Source organism: Myodes glareolus, chromosome 2 (genome assembly GCF_982192425.1).
Source record: "Myodes glareolus chromosome 2, mMyoGla1.1, whole genome shotgun sequence".
Classification (NCBI taxonomy): domain Eukaryota; kingdom Metazoa; phylum Chordata; class Mammalia; order Rodentia; family Cricetidae; genus Myodes; species Myodes glareolus.
The window spans coordinates 9,462,600-9,480,175 of NC_142027.1; the positions used below are offsets into that span (position 1 = coordinate 9,462,600).

The following is a 17,576-nucleotide window of genomic DNA, read 5'->3' on the forward strand; positions in this document are numbered from 1 at the left end:
CCCATCCCAATGCACCTCCCATCCCCCCAATGCACTCCCCCCCACTGCACCTCCCATTCCCACATGCTCTTCCCACCCCTCAGTGCACTTCCCATCCCCCAATGCACTCCCCCCAGTGCACTTCCCACTCCCCCAATGCACTCCCCCCAGTGCACCTCCCATCCCCCCAATGCACTCCCCCAGTGCACTTCTCACTCCCCCAATGCACTCCCTCCCAGTGCACCTCCCATTCCCACATGCTCTTCCACCCCTCAGTGCACTTCCCATCCTCCAATGCACTCCCCCCAGTGCACTTCCCACTCCCCCAATGCACTCCCCCCCAGTGCACCTCCCATCCCCCCAGTGCACTCCCCCCCAATGCACCTCCCATCCCCCCAATGCACTCCCCCCACAGTGCACCTCCCATCCTCCCAATGCACTCCCCCCACAGTGCACCTCCCATCCCCCCAATGCACTCCCCCCCAATGCACCTCCCATCCCCCCAATGCACTCCCCCCCACAGTGCACCTCCCATCCCCCCAATGCACTCCCCCCAGTGCACCTCCCATCCCCCCAATGCACTCCCCCCACAGTGCACCTCTTCGCTCCCAGGATCCTCTTTGCATCCTTTGGTATGGAGAAAAACAAAAACATGGAAAAAGTAAAAATGGCTACAAAAACGGTCACAAAAAGACTGCACATCCTTTTCTGAACCTTGGAGATTTTTCTACAGAGGTAAGTTGCTGCTTAGGTCCAGATATTATTAGGTCAGTAACTTAATCTTCCCAACAAACTATTATCAGGAGCCTCACAACACCTTTTAAGGCTTGAGAAATACTGGAATGGTTGGTTTTTCTTGGTTTGAGTGCAGGTGTGATCAGGTTTGTGTGAGCTGGTATGTGCAGGCCAGAGGTCGATGTGTGTGTGCATGCGTGTGCAGGCCAGAGGTCGATGTGTATGTGGATGCGTGTGGAGGCCAGAGGTCGATGTGTGTGTGGATGTGTGTGCAGGCCAGAGGCCAATGTGTGTGTGGATGCGTGTGGAGGTCAGAGGTCGATGTGTGTGTGTGTATGTGTGTGGAGGCTGGAGGTCGATGCGTGTGTGGATGCCTGTGGAGGTCAGAGGTCGATGTGTGTGTGGATTTGTGTGGAGGCCGGAGGTCTTTCTCCAGCACTCTTTCACTTTGTTTATTTTTGACAATCAGCAAGAAATCTTATTTAAAGAGACAGATGACTCCACAGGAGCCACAATGCTCAAGGGCAGCCTCACCTCACTTTGCTGAGGCAGAGTCTCTCACTGAGAGCCTGGTGCCTACAGATAGGGCTGCTCTGGCTGCCCAGGGTGCCAAGGATCTTCCCCTGTCATTCACCAGAGCTAGGATTACAGGGCTGTGCCACTTTTTTTTTTTTAAAAAAAAAAAAAATTAGGCTCTAGGGGATTGAACACAGACCCCTGCTTGAGTGACAAGCTCGTTACCCACGAAGCCACCTCCCCAGCCTGAGATTTTGCTTTCTGACCAGAACATTCTGCTTGAGGAACATCTTGGTTTGTGTCATTATCCCTCCCCCCAACGCCATGCATGGCCACCGAAGGCTCAGTGAGGGCCCAGCAGAGTGCTCTCCTGGCTTCTAGGCAGACCTGTGCCCGGGCCGGCGGATCTGTCCTGCACTGAGATAAAACTGTCCAACCTTTCATCCTGACCTTGTTCATGATTTCCACTTGTCTCCACTTTTATTTTCTAGTTTGTTGCCCACCCCCACCCACGGCCTTTCATATCTGAGGTCTGACCATTGACTTTCAACCTGAACAGCACGCTGGGCAGACAAAGCTCCCCCTGGGTGTCCTTCAGAGCCACTGATTCTGGCAAAGTCTGGAGACAGTTGGGCTTTTGGTTTGTTTGTTTTGGTTTTTCCTCCTTTACTTTTCTTCCTGAATCCCTAACTAGTTCTTTTTCATCGAAGGGAATCCTTTACGACCTCTTGAGCCGAGCGGTCATGCTATTCTTTTAGAACACGGCTAGTTTATTACATTTTTGGGCCAGCAGGCCTGTCTTTGCCCAGTGGTATTTCCTTTGTGCTATTTTCATGTGCACTTTCTGTTGTACTTGTGACTTTTGCTGTATGAAGGATTCCAACTATCCTGAGCATGTGATTGTACTCGATCTGTCTTCTCAGAGAGTCTTCTAAAGATTGATTTGATCTTTGTGTCTTTCCTCTGCTTTCATTTGGGTTTAAAGCAAGTCTTTCTAGAGTTAAAATATTTTTATTTGAGCCGGGCAGTGATGGTGCATGCCTTTAATCCCAGCACTCTGGAGATTAAAGATTTGCAGAGGCAGGCGAATCTCTATGAGTGTGAGGCTAGTCTGGTCTACAAGAGCGACTTTCAGGATAGTTAGGACAGCTAGGACTTTGACGCAGAGAGACCCTGTCTCTAAAAATCAAAAAACAAACAAACAAAAAACATATTTGGGGGCTGGAGAGAAGACTCAGTAGTTGAGAGGCCTTGTTATTCTTGCAGAGGACCCAGGTTCTAATCCCATGTGGTGGCGCACAACCATCTGTAACTCCAGTTCTAGAGGATCTGACTCCCTCTTCTGACCTCTGTGGGAATTAACCATGCACATAGCGCAATGCATATATGCAGGCAAAATACACATAAAACAAAATGAATAAATCTAATTTTAAAAATGAAATCTATACATTCATTTTGTCACTGTTTTCCATGCTCTCCCCTGACTCGTGGCTTCTGTGACTGTGGCCCTGTGGTCTTCCACTCACAGGTAGTCTCCTGCATCCAGTCTCGCTTTTCATGTCCATTTCCTCACCTTTGAGTTTGTTGTAGTGATTTAAAATGCTGATGCAATATTTTTATTGAAAACTTTATATATGCATATAATGCATTTTGATTAATAGGAAGCTGATCTCTTAGACCCATACCCCTCCCCAACTCCCCTACTAATCTCACAACAGCCTTATTTTTTTTAAAAAAAAAATAACTTACTGGGTCCAATTTGTGCTCCCCATTCAAGAATGGTTGTGGGGCCGTCTACTGGTGCATAGCCAACCTCCCTGAGGCCACTCTCACGAAGAAAACAATTTCTTCCCTAGCAAGGATGAAAGGCTACTCTCCTGCTGCTACGTGGACACAGTATCAAAGCGTCTCTCTACCACAGAAGAGCGCAGCCTCGGTCCTCAGGGGAGCATCTCTGAGCAGAGACCTGGGGAGGGTGACGGTTAACACACACTCACAGCTGGCCAAATACAGAGAGGAAGTGGGACATCTAGATCATGTGTCCTCCTCCCAAGGTTCAGGGAAACATGAAAGGGAGCCAGGGGCAGAAGGACTAGGGAAAACTCTTCTACACAGGACAGGCTCACTGCAGTTATGAGCTCACTAGGGTTACCCGAACAAGACCACGCTAGTTGATATTCCAGCATGAATTCCATTTTATTAACTTGTAAGGAAATTCTTCAGCTCCAAGATATATATATATATATATATATATATATATATATATATATATATATCAGCCAAAAGCTATCATACACACACACACACACACACACATTAAACCTATGCCTGTATATTTGAGATAAAGTCTCATGTACCATTACTTGGACAAGGATGACCCTGAGTTTCTGATCCTTCTGCCTCCACCTCCCAGAGGTGGATAGGTGCTAGGGTGAGAGGCGTGTCACCAGGTAGATGGGATCAAACCTAGCAGGCCTCATGCATACTAGGCCAGCACTCTACCAAGGGAGCTACAGCCCAGTCCCTTATAGATATTTTAAAGTAAGACTCCTTGCATGCTACCCTATCTTTCCTCAGCCTCCCAGCCCTCTCTGCTGCACATGGATGGCTTCCATTACTGCTATTGTGAAGAAGTGTGTTGGAATCTTAGCTTCTTTTCTTGTATCTCAGCCTGATTTTGCTTGGACAGAGAGCAAGGGCAGCTTCATGTCCCTGAAGGAGGAGCTCATACTAGAGCCAGGGAGAAGGCACACAAGAGAGCGTGGCCTGCTCCTGAACTCTGTGCGTGTTTTCTCCACAGAGACTCGTGTCTGGTACGCTGCTCACTGCCAGGAGGGGAGAGGCAAGTGACGCCAACCATTCAGCCTGGGTTGGTCTCCACCTGGGGCAGAACCCTGGAGCACCATTCCCCCCTTGTTGGTCTCTGCCCACACAAATGACCACTGCTCCTCTGTGAGAAAAAGAAAAAGCCACGTCTGCCCACCTGCTTCTCTCCTGGTGATTATCGAAAAAAATGTTCAAGAGTTTTATTGACTAGTACAACAGTTTCTAGTGCTCAGAGTATGGTTAAATCTTAAAGAACAAGAAAAATTTAAGAATAACTGAATTAAAAAAATAAACAAAAACTAAGATAAAGTTTAAGGATATCCAGTTTATAAACTGGCTTCTAGGCTAACTAGTTTGTTCATCTTCCTGTTGGTTCCAGAAATAAAAATTTCCAATGACATCCACCCCTTCCTGCACCCCATCCCCACCCCAATTCCTCACCCTTGGTCTACTGTCAGGAACGTTTTCCACCCCTTCCTGCACCCCATTCCCACTCTAATTCCTCACTCTTGGTCTACTGTCAGGAACGTTTTTCAGGAGCTACTGTAGCCGTGATGTAACTACAGCATATAGCAATGGATGGTTCAGATGTCAACCCACCCGAGAAATTCCTCTCAGATGGAGGCAGAGCCGGCAGGGCCCTGACTCTGAGAACTGCTGCTTTCGTCTGGAATTTGTTTGTACAATAACAGCTATGACAGCTCCCCACTCCCATGCATTTTCATGTAATGTGCACATGTAATCTCATGAATACATCTCAATCTTACGGACACACACATTTCGGGGTGATCAAAAGGATGACTTCTCTCTACACTGTGTTCTCCATATCACGGTGAGAAACTCAGAAGCCTGTTCTCTATCATCAGCCTTACTGACAGAGCCAGCCAGCCAGACATGTGTCCTGGATCACAAATGGAACTTTCAAAATTTTACTTATGAAATTGCAGGTGTCTGGCCTTGTAGAATCTAAGCCCCTCAGTGGATTTATGATAAATTAGGGCTGTATTGCAGGTGTCTGTCCTTGTCTGTCTTAGTCCTTCAAGAGACCAATAGCTCCCAACTGACTAACCGTGTCTAGATATCATTAATCGCATTTTAGACATGTAAAATAATGCACATATTCTTTGTCTTTTCTTTAGATCTCTCAATGGTTTAGTTTTCTCCCTTTGTAACCTGTAGCAGCCCCTTTAAAGGACGGCCTGACCCCCTCACAGCTGCAGCCGCCGTTAGCTACAAACTAGCTGATTTGTTTTGCTCCAAATCTTCAAAGAATACCTGTGTCCCTGAAAATTTTTCCTTGCAGTTTTTTTGTATTACAAACAAGTTGCTAATGAATGAATATATACACTTGGGAATTTCTAAGGGCAGGAGCTATAGACTGAGAAGAAATAAGATGGAGGAAGAGGAGGAGGAGGAGGAGAGAATGTAGAGTAATTAGAACAAGAATGAATTGGAGCAGGGATTTGTAACAGAGACTGGAATTAGAATTGAGACAGAGAATTAGAGTTAAGAAGTTACAGACAATCAGGACAGGAGACCTGGAGCAGAGGCAGTAGGATAAGGAGCACATGAACAGAAAAACCGTGTGAGGGAAGATTCTTTTCCTATGGCCATCAGACTTGAGCGCCTACGCTCACTGCGGCTTCTCTTTCTGAACCCTGAATGAGCGCCTTCAAGGCAGGTCCTTGAAGGTTCCCCATAGTCGATTTGCCTCTCCTTGTTCTTAAGTCTGTCACTCTCCCCTCATAAGTACATGCTTTCCTTTTATTCTTTTCTGGACTGCACACCAGTAGTTCAATCTGTTTTTGTGGTTTGTTTCTTTTTGCTTTTTACTATGTAGCCCCGCATAACTTGTTTACAGTTTCAATCTCTGATAGGTTACTATCCAGTTCATTTCTATCATGTTGGGGAGCCTGGTGGCATGCAGGCAAGTTCTGGGACAGCAGCAGAAAGTAGAGACAAAGAGAGAGAGACTGGCTCTGGAGTGGGCTTCTGAAAGCTCAAAGCCCGCCCCTAGTGACACACCTCCCAACAGTGCCATTCCCCCTAATCCTTCTCTGACGGTTTATCAGTTTGGGACTAAGCACGAAAATATGTGAGCCTGCGGGTGTCAATCTCATTCAAACAGCCACACACTGTTTTGTGTAAGGGATAATGACGTGAAGACGGCTCACACGTGAGTATGGACCTGGCTCAACCTGCAGTCATGATGGCTGCAGATAAGAAGGGCTGTTACAGCGATGTGTGGTGGTGCACACCTTTAATCCCAGCACTCAGGAGACAGGAGCACGTAGATCTCTGTGAGTTCAAGGCCAACTTGGTCTATAGAGTGAGTTCCAGGACAGCCAGGGCTATTACACAGAGAAACCCTGTTTCAAACCCCCCCCCCAAAAAAAAACAAAACCAAAACCAAAAAAGCACAAAAAGGACTGGCAAGCACCTGTGTCCGCACACTGAAGATTTCACGATGACAGAGTTTACTTTTTATACTTTTCACATTCCCGGAATGAGGCATGACGGCATGGATGACTTTTCAGACTCGGTTACACACTTTTAAGGTACATCTTAAAAGTCAATGGCATTTTAATTTGTGTGGTAGAACAATAATCAAAGAATATATTTGTGTCCCTGACTCTTCGCGGTTTGAAGGCCTTGAGATGTAACAGGAAAATGAGTCCAGCAAAGCTTTGCGTGGGCAGGAGGGAGTAACAGAATTATTTTGGAATTTGGGAGTGGTCTTTTTTTTTTTTTTTGCGAGCACCTCCTCTCTCTCTCTCTCTCTCTCTCTCTCTCTTTGAGCTAAGATCTCACCATGCAGCCTACACAAACTCCTCTTGCCTTAGTCTCTTGAGTTTTGAGTGAACGTGCAGGCTGCAGGTTCCACGGTGAGCCGCCACACCTGGCAACTGAAATGTATGTGTGTGTGTATCCGTGCGTCTGTGTGTAGATGCAGATGTAGGTATGTATGTACGTTTTACTTCTGGGCTGGAGACGTGGCTCAGCGATAGAGCATCTGGCATCCATCAGATATGGTTTCAGTCCCCACTACCACCTAACAAACCAACAAACCATCAAAAAAAAATAAATAAAAAACAGAAAAAGAAAAAGTAGCTCATTTCTAAAACAACCAGGCCATCACACTTTAAGTCACCCAAACCAAAACCCAGGTAGATCTTCTTTAACTCAACATTAAGTAATTAATTAAATTTGCAGCCTTGGGAATCCAAGCTAGGGCTTTCAAGACTACCAGGAAAGACCTCATTCGCTAACTTAATCGCCAGCTCCTTTTTTAATGTTTAAATAATAAACAGGGGTTATAAAAAAAAACCTTTTAAGTCACATCCGGGTTTTTCTTTTTATGACTTAAAATTGAAAGACCACTTGTGAAACAACAGCCATTTCCTGAGACAAACTGGTGGGCCTCATCAGACGTGCCCCAATCTCTAGTGTGTTGGTGAATTCGATGAGGACATTTTCGGTGAGCTCTGTTACCACCATCACCACCCCACCTCAGTAGCCTCCTCAGGCTGCCGAGAAGGACCCATAGACAAGGGCCTGGCATGATGGGGCAGACTCAGCCTCTGATTCTAATCCCAGCACCTTTCTTAGATGACACTCAGGCTGTTTCGTAAGACCTCTTGCCAAACAAAACAAGGACATCAAACAAACATTAAAACGTAAAAGTTCATAGGTTATCACAAGTTTCCCAGTAAAGCCCTGTTCACCAAATAAATGGGTTGACGGGGTAAACTGTTACCACAAAGCAACTACTGGCCTGCTTGGAATAGAAAGACAAGCTACCGGTAATCCCAGTATTCTTCGCCCAGTGCCTTTTCAACGTCCCATCCCTGTCCACCTTCTGCCTCTATGGCCGTGACCACTGGCCTCTGATCTCCCACTTTCCCAGGGGTGCATCAGTCGGGATGCAGGACACTCCAATGCCTGCTGCTGTGACCTCGTGTGCTCGGGAGCAAATAATCCTAGGGTTTCTGCTGCGGGCGGGGTGGGGGGGGGAGAGGAGGGCGATCATACCTCAGACCCGGACCCAGAGGCTGTAGAGGGTAACCCAGCTTGGCAAGGCGGAGTGAATCCTGAGGAACGTCGATCCTCTAGGATCTGGCAGTGGCTAATGCTGAGGTGTCCCGAGGACACTCAGGGTGAGGCGACGCGGGTTGGGTGAAGGCAGATGGCGAGCCCACAAAAGCCAGGGTTCACCACAGGAGCGATGAAAAAAAGGCGCCGGTGCAGGGCGAGCCGCCGTGTGGAGACGACCCCCAGGTCACGGCCCCTGGGGTGCGGGGTCGCAGCCTGTGGGGTGCGCGCTCGCAGGAGCCAGAGTCCCCAGAACCTCCAGGGAACACAGGCAGGAAGAGGCGGAGTCCCGAGGAGGAGAAATGAAAGGGGGATTCCGGGAACTGGCAGCGGGGAGGCGGCCTTTGCCTTACTGTCGGCGATGCTGGAGGTCCCCACCCACGTTCCCGCGGTCCCCGCAGTACCTGGACAGCTGCATCTCGCAGATTCCCTCGGAGATGTCCCTGGGGCCACCTCGGAGCTGCCCTGGGCAGCAGGCGCTGATGCGCACGGCAGGCGAGCAGTGGCGGCCGGCGAGAGCGGACCCAGGCCGAAAGCGGGAGACCGCGTGGTGGTGGCCGCTGCTCCGCGACCCGGAGAGTCTCCGCTAGCCGCAGGGCTTCCCGGGGTCTGGAGTTAGACCCGGGCGGCGCTAGCGCGGGCGCCTCAAGGTCCCGGCAGCTTGACCAGCAGCGACTTGTGAACGAGGCGCTAGGCGGGGCCAGGGGGCGGAGTGAGGCCGGGGCAAGGCCACAGATTGGGCACTTTCTTATCCATTAGAGTGCCGCATCCCCACCCACTTCAAGTACAGTCTAGGGAACCAGAGATAATAGATGGGGGGGGGGGGGAGGGTTGTTTTATTATCTTGGCCTCCTCATGGGGCTAGGTTGGTGTCTAGAGATAACTCGATACAAATGTGCTGGATGCAGACCCAGTGGTGCGGGTAAGTGCTCCCAGCTCCTAGCAAGGCCGGGACGACAGGATCTAAAATTCAGTGCCTTCCTGGGACACAGAGCAAAATCAAGGCTAGCTTGGGCAGTACAGTGAGACCCTGGCGCAAAACACAAAGGAAAAGGGGGTTGGGGTGTCACTGAGTGTCAGAGCACTTGCTGACCGTGGACTAGGTCCTAGATCCGATCAACGAAGGCACGGACGAATGAACCCTCTCTCCTGGGTCCAGCGCTTACCTGTTTATAAACTCCTCTGATTGTCACTTTCCACCCAGGGTATAAGCAAAAACTATAAATACCAAAACCCAACTCCTGCTTCTCCTTGGGTCTTTGCTTAATATTCCCCAGCTCTCAGCCCCAAGAAATAGATACTTTAGAGTTAGGAGAACAATCCTTCCTTACATACTTAGGTACTGACTGGAAGCCCCTGGCCTGGGAGTTGCCCCAGGCGGTTGCCAAGCGCTGACCCCTCCCCCGGGGAGGGTCAGGACCACTCCCACAGGTTTTAGGATTGCCTGGGTTTTTCTCCCTGCCATGCTCTCTTGGTCCACCAGAGAGTGCCGCATTTATTTAAAAAAAAAAAAAAATGGGCATTTTAATTTGGTCTTATCTCGTTTGATTGGAGTTTCTTGCATTAGTGGAGAGGCTTTTATTAAGATTAAACCAAACACTGATATTCTTTGTCTTCCAAAATAGAATCTGGTCAGCTTTCAGTGGCGTGTGGCTAGTCTAAACACAAATGTTACCGAGATGGAAATGTCAGTGGAAATCCACAAGACAAGGTGTGGGGATGACTACACTTTCAGCCTGTTTTGAGCACTGAATCTCACTTTCAGGTCGGGGGAGGGGAGTAATGCACAGATTTTGTGGAGGGATTTTTTTCCCCATAAAAAGTTTTTTTTTCTTTAAAGACAAGATTTCTTTATGTATCCAACTGACTTGAAACTTGAGATCTCCCTACCCCACCCACCAAGTGCTGAAATGACTACCAAGAGCCACCACACTCAGCTTAAAGGAACTTTTTCATTGGCGAAGTATCATTTGTGGGGCGCCTCTTTGTGGGCTGGTCGTGAAGAGGCCTCACAGGCCTACCTCTTGTGTTCCCTGGGGCAGAATTCCTACCAGTCTCATAACTTTGAAAGGCTCTTATCTGGAGTCCTGGTTCTCTACCAAACATATTTGCCATTGAAAATATTTCAGCCACAGTTTCAAAGAAGCTGCAGAAAAAGTTCCAGCAGATGGGAAACTGTGGCTGAGTGCTTCCACTTGAGCATTAAAAGTGTAATATATGCATTAAAAATAGAAATATCCCAGAAAATGGGTGGGACTGGAGCTCATTATGGTCAGCAAAATAAACCAAACTCAGACCAATAATATATTTTCCCTCGTACATGGGATATAGATTTAAATATATTTAAATATGCAAATTTAAATATAGGTGATGAAAATAAAAAGACGTCTATGAGAGCGGAAGAAGAGTTCTAAAGGGAGGCAGTGGTGGAGACCAGAGAAGATAACGAATATTCATGTCATGAAAGCAGAATGAGGCATATTTGGGAGGAAGAAAGGGGCAGCAAGAGGGGGAGGGGATGACCAGGGCAATGAGGCCACAGGAATAAAGTCCAGTGTCATATATACACATATACATATATATACAACACATACACACACATATACATATATGTACAACACACACATATATACACATATACATATATGTACAACACATACACACACATATACACATACACACATATATATATACAACACACATATGTATGCATAAACACACACACACACACACACATATATATATATACATATATATATATATATATATATATATATATATATATATCTTACCTTCAGGCAAATAGATCAGTTAGACAAGCAGCCTAGTAAAAGAACCACACATGACCCAGTGGCAGACAATCCCCTAGAAGGAAGACAGTTTTTCCAACCAAGCGCCTACTCGAGTTTGTATGATATATCCTAGGGTGCCTGGCTCCCATCTTGGCTCTCCTGGAAGGGTCTCTGGGAGCCAGATCTCTTCATTTTCCTCCTTCACATCCTGTGTTCCTTGCCTTGGCTTATTGCTTCACCACAGACTCAAGAGCAATAGAGATGCCCAGTCACGGCCCCAAACCCTAAAAATGTGAATCAAAATAAACTTTCTCGTTGAATTGACTACCTGAGGTAGTTGTTACAGCAGCAGAAGGTTGCCTGGCACAGATAAGCCAAAAGGTGACACTGGACAAAGATTTTACACTTCTCACAAAGACTGACTGGAAAATAGATAATAGACCTCCATGTAAAATGCAGACCTTGAAGGGACAATGTCATTACTAGGTAATATCAAAGAAATTCTAGATGACCTTGGGTTTGGTGAAGATGTATTAGATACACCAAAAACTATGATCCTTTAAAGAAAAAAATATGAAGTTTTAAGTTTAAAACATCTGTTTAATTATTTTTAGGTTTCTTTACTCTCTTTTGCCTGCATGCATGTGCTTCACCTGGGTACAATAGCAACAGAACTCAGAAGAGGGCATTATATCCCCTAGGACTGGAGTTAGAGGGGATGCTAAGCCACCAAGTAGGTTCTAGGAACCCAAGATAGGTCCTCTCAAGATAGTGGCTCCTAACCACTGGGCCATCCCTCAAGGGCCTTGATAGGACTTTTCAATCCACTTAGACATACTTAGGTCACATGGCACGGTATAGTCAGTTTTATAAGAAACCGCCCAGTTATCTCCTAAGTGGATGTGTTGTATCGTGTTCCTACCAGCAGTGAATGAAAGCTCCTGTTATCCCATAGCCTTGCCAGCACGTGTTAGCAGTATCCGATTTTAGCCATTGTTGTGTGGCAATTTCCTTCTAGACTGAAACATTCCATCCTTCCGGGAAGCTCCTTGAGACAGAAAGTGAACAACCTAAAATCCCTTCAGGAACTCTCTGAAACTGACAAGATTCAAGAGTAAGCAGCGAAGAATTCTGAGAACTGCTCTCAGGTGAGTCAAGCTGCAATGGAACTCCAAGACCAACTGAGCAGCCTGGAAGAAGCAGAAACCCCTCAAACAGACCTCTGAGGTAGCAGGCCTGAGCCAGCAACCTCTGCCTGAGCAGGCCCAAGCCAGCGACCTTCCCAGGAGCAGGTACATGGGTGCTGTGGGAACACATTCTGCTTCTTCAGCCAATAGCCTTTAAGATACCAGCCCACTTGGGCGTGGTATCACGCAGCTCAGCCCACCTCAGCTACAGCCCGTGCCCAGAGCCAGCAGTTCATATAGAATTCTTGCACAGCAGCTTTTCTTGCTACAGATCAGCCGTGGCTCTTTATATTATCTCATTACACACCTTGGAGCAGTTTCAAGTACCCATGTGCTTACCCCAGTGCCTATGCCCCACCGCTGTGCACCGTGTGAAAATATCTTGTTATCCCTGTGCTCCTACAGCTGCTGACTGGTCAAGGCCCACCGGGTGCACACAGTCTGTGATTTCTATTAAATAACTATTTTTAATCTAAGCATATCTTTGAGCATTTTACTCTAAAATTAGATTCAGACCAGTGATGTGACTCCAAGTGCGCCCCTAGACCCAGCTGGGTTCGTTTTGTAGGTGACCCACAACATCTACTGGCAGGTAATGATTATTTCACCTACTCCAGCTCAAAATCAACCATAGGTAAGATTTATAACTTGACACACTTTATAATTTAAAAGGGCAATATGTTAGACAACCTAACCATCTAAGGTTTCAATAGCTTCTTTTCTTACACCATGTACAAGGTTTTACAAGACTTATATGATGTCCCTTCTATATATATATCACTATTTTTGATTCTGGGGATTAGTCTTCTCCTCAATATTTTTTTTCTTAAAAATATGGTTTGACAATAGGGCTAAGAATGAGGGGCTTTTAGAAATGGTACAGTCTTTACAGACTAATACCAGGCTTCTCAAAAAAGAGGTTGGAATTCTGAAGGAGGATACAAACAATTTAACTAACAAAACTCAGTGAACTGAGGTACTTTTAGAAATGGTACAGACTGATAATAATTTATTCAAAGAAAAATTCAACACTCTGGAGAAGGAAACAGCTGATTTGGCACATAAAACCCAATCAATGACAGAGGGTACTGAAACATTATTTGAGAGAATTTGTACTGAATGTATTAATTGGACTCTGTCAAAGCGGTGTGCCAGATTGACTGTTAGAATGTCTCTCCAGGAAGGTAATATGCATGCTACGAAGATTATGTCCAAGGATGAGACATTATCTCTAATGGACAGACTTCATACCTTGTAATCCTCAATGAAGGCATTAGAGCAGAACTCTGGACAGGAGATCCAGACTTTACAAAATGCAGTGGTAAATAGATTTGAAAAAATTGAGGAACTTAATGAATTTGATGACCAGGGACAAAAGGTACAAAGGCAAAAATCAGTATGTACTAAAAATTGGTACATAAAAATCTCCAAGATAGCGTCCCCAGCGCTCTACCTGCCTTTCCAGTAATAACAACAGAAAGAGTATCTGGTCCCAAGCACCCTAAGGTTGTCAAAGCATATTCATGGGAGCCCATATGTATGAGTGATTTAAACAAGCAATTGTAGCTTATGGACCACATTCGTCCCTTGTTAGGGAAATAGTCAAAACGTGGACTTTCAGTAACAAGGCAACACCACAAGACTGGACTCAGCAGTCCTAGAAAGTGGACAACAATTACTTTGGAGGTGCAAACTTGTTGTTAAAAGGTACATTCAGAGTTTCTGTCTTATATTGGGAGCCATCTGATATGGGACAGGAGGAAGAATTTAGGAAAAAATTTCACTTTCTCCATGCCTATTTTGTCTATATTGTATTCTTCATTGAATGTATATTTATATGAATGATCTTTAAGTTTTCCACGATGAAACATAGATTTTCCTACAAATCCTTTCCTGAAGTAATCTTTGAAGTTTTCAGGAAGAAGATGGAGCCCCACAGCAAGAACTCCACCTAGTTGAGATGACATTGTGATGCTGACAGTGCTATGATAAGACTGGTTTTTATGGGTACCAGCTGCTGAAATGGTGCACCTTCTCATGACATTCTGGCCAGAACTCCAAATAAGAACATTTGGGAAAAAAATCCTATTGACTGCTTGGAAATTGTTTGCAACTATACTAGACAGTAGTTTTGAAACTTAACTATTACTTTACTTTTGCAGGATCCCATTAAGAGAACATTGCCTCATGACAGAGGGAAGCAATTCTAGAGGACGATACCCCCAATCCCCAAAAAGTTTGTCCTTAGGGTTGGGAACACTGTTTAGGGGTTGTTGATTATTATTTGTACTAGATAGAGGGTTGGGGTGGAAAAAAAGGGGTTATAATAGTGGGTAATAGAGTAAATACTTGTGAGCTATTATTTATGGATAATTTACATGGGTATAGTTTTTGTATATTGATAAAGTTCAAATTATATTTGTTATTTTTGTTTACATTATTTGTACACCTATGAAAAATTATTCTGTCAGATTGTATATATGCATGTTTCTACCTCTGTTTAGTACATTTTGTATATTGATACAACTTTTCGGATATAGTTTCATATTGCATTATACATTACTCCTACCTCTGATCAAGATACTTATACATGGTTTACATTTTGAGGTCATTGTCCTCATTTGTTGCACATTTGTTTATGGATTATTTAATATTCTGATATGAAGTTTTAGTCTTTAAGTTATACAGGTATTAATTATTATAGGTCAATAGTTGTTCATGTTTGTTGTACATACAGTCAGATCAATTAGGTTCTTTAGATACATAGAGATTGTATTCTGTCTAGATAGGTCATCTTCAACCACTTCAAGGATCTGTAGAACATGACATTTAAATAGCTTAGGGATCTGTTGACATGAGACATGATTGCTCCTGACAACATCAATTTATTCCCGAGAGAATGTTGAGCACTGAGGACACTCCACTCAGAGTTTGTTTTCTTCTTGGCACAATTGGCCTCTGGGCAAGGAACTGTTCATACCTCATCTACTGGCAAAGTACATGGTATCTGGAAATGGATACGGAGGACTGTCAAATCTTGCCAAGACAGGGTAAGACGGTTCTGAAAATTTTCCTTTCTCTGAAAATGGTCTGTCAGTTATGCTAGGCCTTAGCCAAAGTTGGTTGCTTCAATGTTGCAAAATGAGACTTTGAATGATTACTCAGGTATCTAATTGTCTCTGTCATATACTGCTCACTTTGGAAGCTACTTGGATGGATCTAGAAAACATCATATTGAATGAGGTAACCCAGACCCAGAAAGACAAACATCATATTTACTCACTCCTAAGTGGCTTTTAGACATAAAGAAAAGCAAAACCAGCCTACAATTCACAATCCCAGAGAACCTAGACAACTATGAGGACCCCAAGAGAGACATACATGGAGCTAGTCTACTACATGCACCATAGAAAAAGACAAGATCTCCTGAGTAAATTAGGAGCATGGGGACCATGGGAGAGGGTAGTAAAAGAGACCGAAAGTGGATATATATATCAAAAGAAACTACTCAAGCTTCCTGAAAGAGGCTATAACCAGCTGAGGCACCTGGAAAGGGCGCTCTCCAACCATGGAGCCGCCTGCAGGCTGTGCAGTGTGCTCCATTTTCCCAGCTTTGTGAGCTGTCACCTAGGCTGGGGTGGGCTCTGGTGATGTGTTAGAGTCTCTTCTGCTCCTGTAAGTGACCCCTCACCCACAGTCCTGTAGGTAACCCCTCACCCACATTCCTGTAGGTAACCTCTCACCCACAGTCCTGTAGGTAACCTCTCACCCATGCTCCTGTTGGTAACACCTCCCTCACGCTCCTGTAGGTAACCCCTCACTTATGTTTCTGTAGGTAATCCCTCACCCATGTTCCTGTGAGTAACCCATTGCCCACATCCTGTAAGTTACCCCCACCCACGTTCCTGTGAGTAACCCCCCACCCAGGTGCCTGTGAGTAACCCGCATAAAACTCATTGGTTCACCCAGGTGGGCTTTGCTGGTGTTTATACTCTGCTCTGTCATGGGCTCCCTATCTTGAGTGAGTAGGCATGTGTGTTGCGTCTTCCCAGGAAAAGTCTGTCATACAACAGTCATTCGAAAAGATATGCCATTGTCTAAAGTGGTGTTTGAAAGATGGAGGGTTGTTGGCCATGAGCATAGCCTGTTGAGAATGACCCCAGAGAGAGGGACCCATTGGCAAAGGGAGATGAAGACAAGACGGAAGTGGTTGAGAGAGGATGAGAGTCCAGGAACACAGAGAAGGCCTTGGTTAGTATCCTTTGTAAAGGAGGAAATGAAGGTAGGCCGTATGTGGACTTGGAGGAAGAAGCCCTCAGTGTAAAAAGCTTCTGCTTTTTACAGGAAGTGTGGGGCAGTGTTTCTTGCAGAGAAGGCCTGGAACAAGAGCCATGAGAGAGAACTGTGGAGAAAGCACATTCTAGATATGGAATGGGTGGGTGTGTCAGAGGCTTCACAGCAGAAGAGAATTCAGTGAAATTCTCTGAGCTGCAGCAAGGTAGGACAGGTCCTTCTCTTTCCTCTGCTTTGTACCCGGAGACTTCCTGTTCTTCCAGGGCAACAGAGAGAGCCCCAAATAACGTGCCTGGGGGACTGGAGCCAGTCTTGCATCTAGTGTAAACGCACCTTGGGTCAAATTTATATTTGAAGCCAAATTCTGGACTTCAGCATTCTCTTGGCAGGTCCTGGCTGGCATTCTAGATGGTTGTGCCCCTTGGCAGGTCATGAACTTCCCTCAAATCTGCACGTGTGAAATGGGTGAGAGCCAGTTCCTCAGTCTCTAGGCTGAGAAGCCCAAACCCCACTTGCTCACATGCAACCTCAACCCAGCAGATGGAGGAAGTGGAGCAGGGGCTGCAAGAGATCTACTCACTGGGTGTTGAGACTGTGGTGAGCAGGACACTCCACCTTGCTTGATAGGGTAAGAGGCAGCTGCCACCGCAGCCCCAACCTCTCTGCCCCAACCTCAACTCGAGTACTTGACTAAGGTGCACGTGACCTCCCCCCACCTCGGAGTCTTAAAATGACTCATTTCCTTCTTTTGCTGGTCTTCAGGGTCAGCACCACACTTAGAGGTCTGCTCCTCACCTGCCAGTCGCCTTCCTGACACTGAGCCAGTGTTCCTCAAGCCGAGCAGATCGACGTGGAGCTTACGGTGTTGCCCTTATGTTTAGAGACTATAATTATCCACACAGCGTCTTTCCAGAGGGACAGTGGCTCAGTTTCCCCTGGGAGATGCTTCTCCTTCCTCCTCCCCTCTAGTCTGTGACACCCTACCTTTCCAAACGGTTTTCTAAATTCTCTTAAAATTATCTACTTATTCGTGTGTGTGTGTGTGCGCACACATGTATGTATGTATGTGCACATGTGAGTGGAGGCCAGAGGGCAACCCTGAGTGTCATCCTCTGCTACCCACGTTCTTTGAGACTTGGTCTCTCATTGGCCTGGC

At 45.9% G+C, this 17,576-nt stretch overlaps 1 protein-coding gene across 3 annotated transcripts in view; it reads right to left on the minus strand.

Moving 5' to 3' along the window:
- The window catches only part of Ifnar2 (interferon alpha and beta receptor subunit 2), an 82,438-nt gene that overhangs the window by 55,014 nt on the left and 9,848 nt on the right, over positions 1 to 17,576 (minus strand). Inside the window, exon 1 of one of the 3 annotated variants that reach the window (XM_085685771.2) lies at positions 8,553 to 8,827. The exons of 1 other annotated variant lie outside the window; for it this stretch is intronic. In XM_085685771.2, coding sequence (XP_085541897.1) covers positions 8,553 to 8,566 — 14 coding nt within the window. In that variant the 5' untranslated portion in view covers positions 8,567 to 8,827. Of the gene's footprint in view, positions 1 to 8,552; positions 8,832 to 17,576 lie in introns of those variants that run through there. One more of the 3 variants, XM_048422984.3, reaches the window with a different exon arrangement.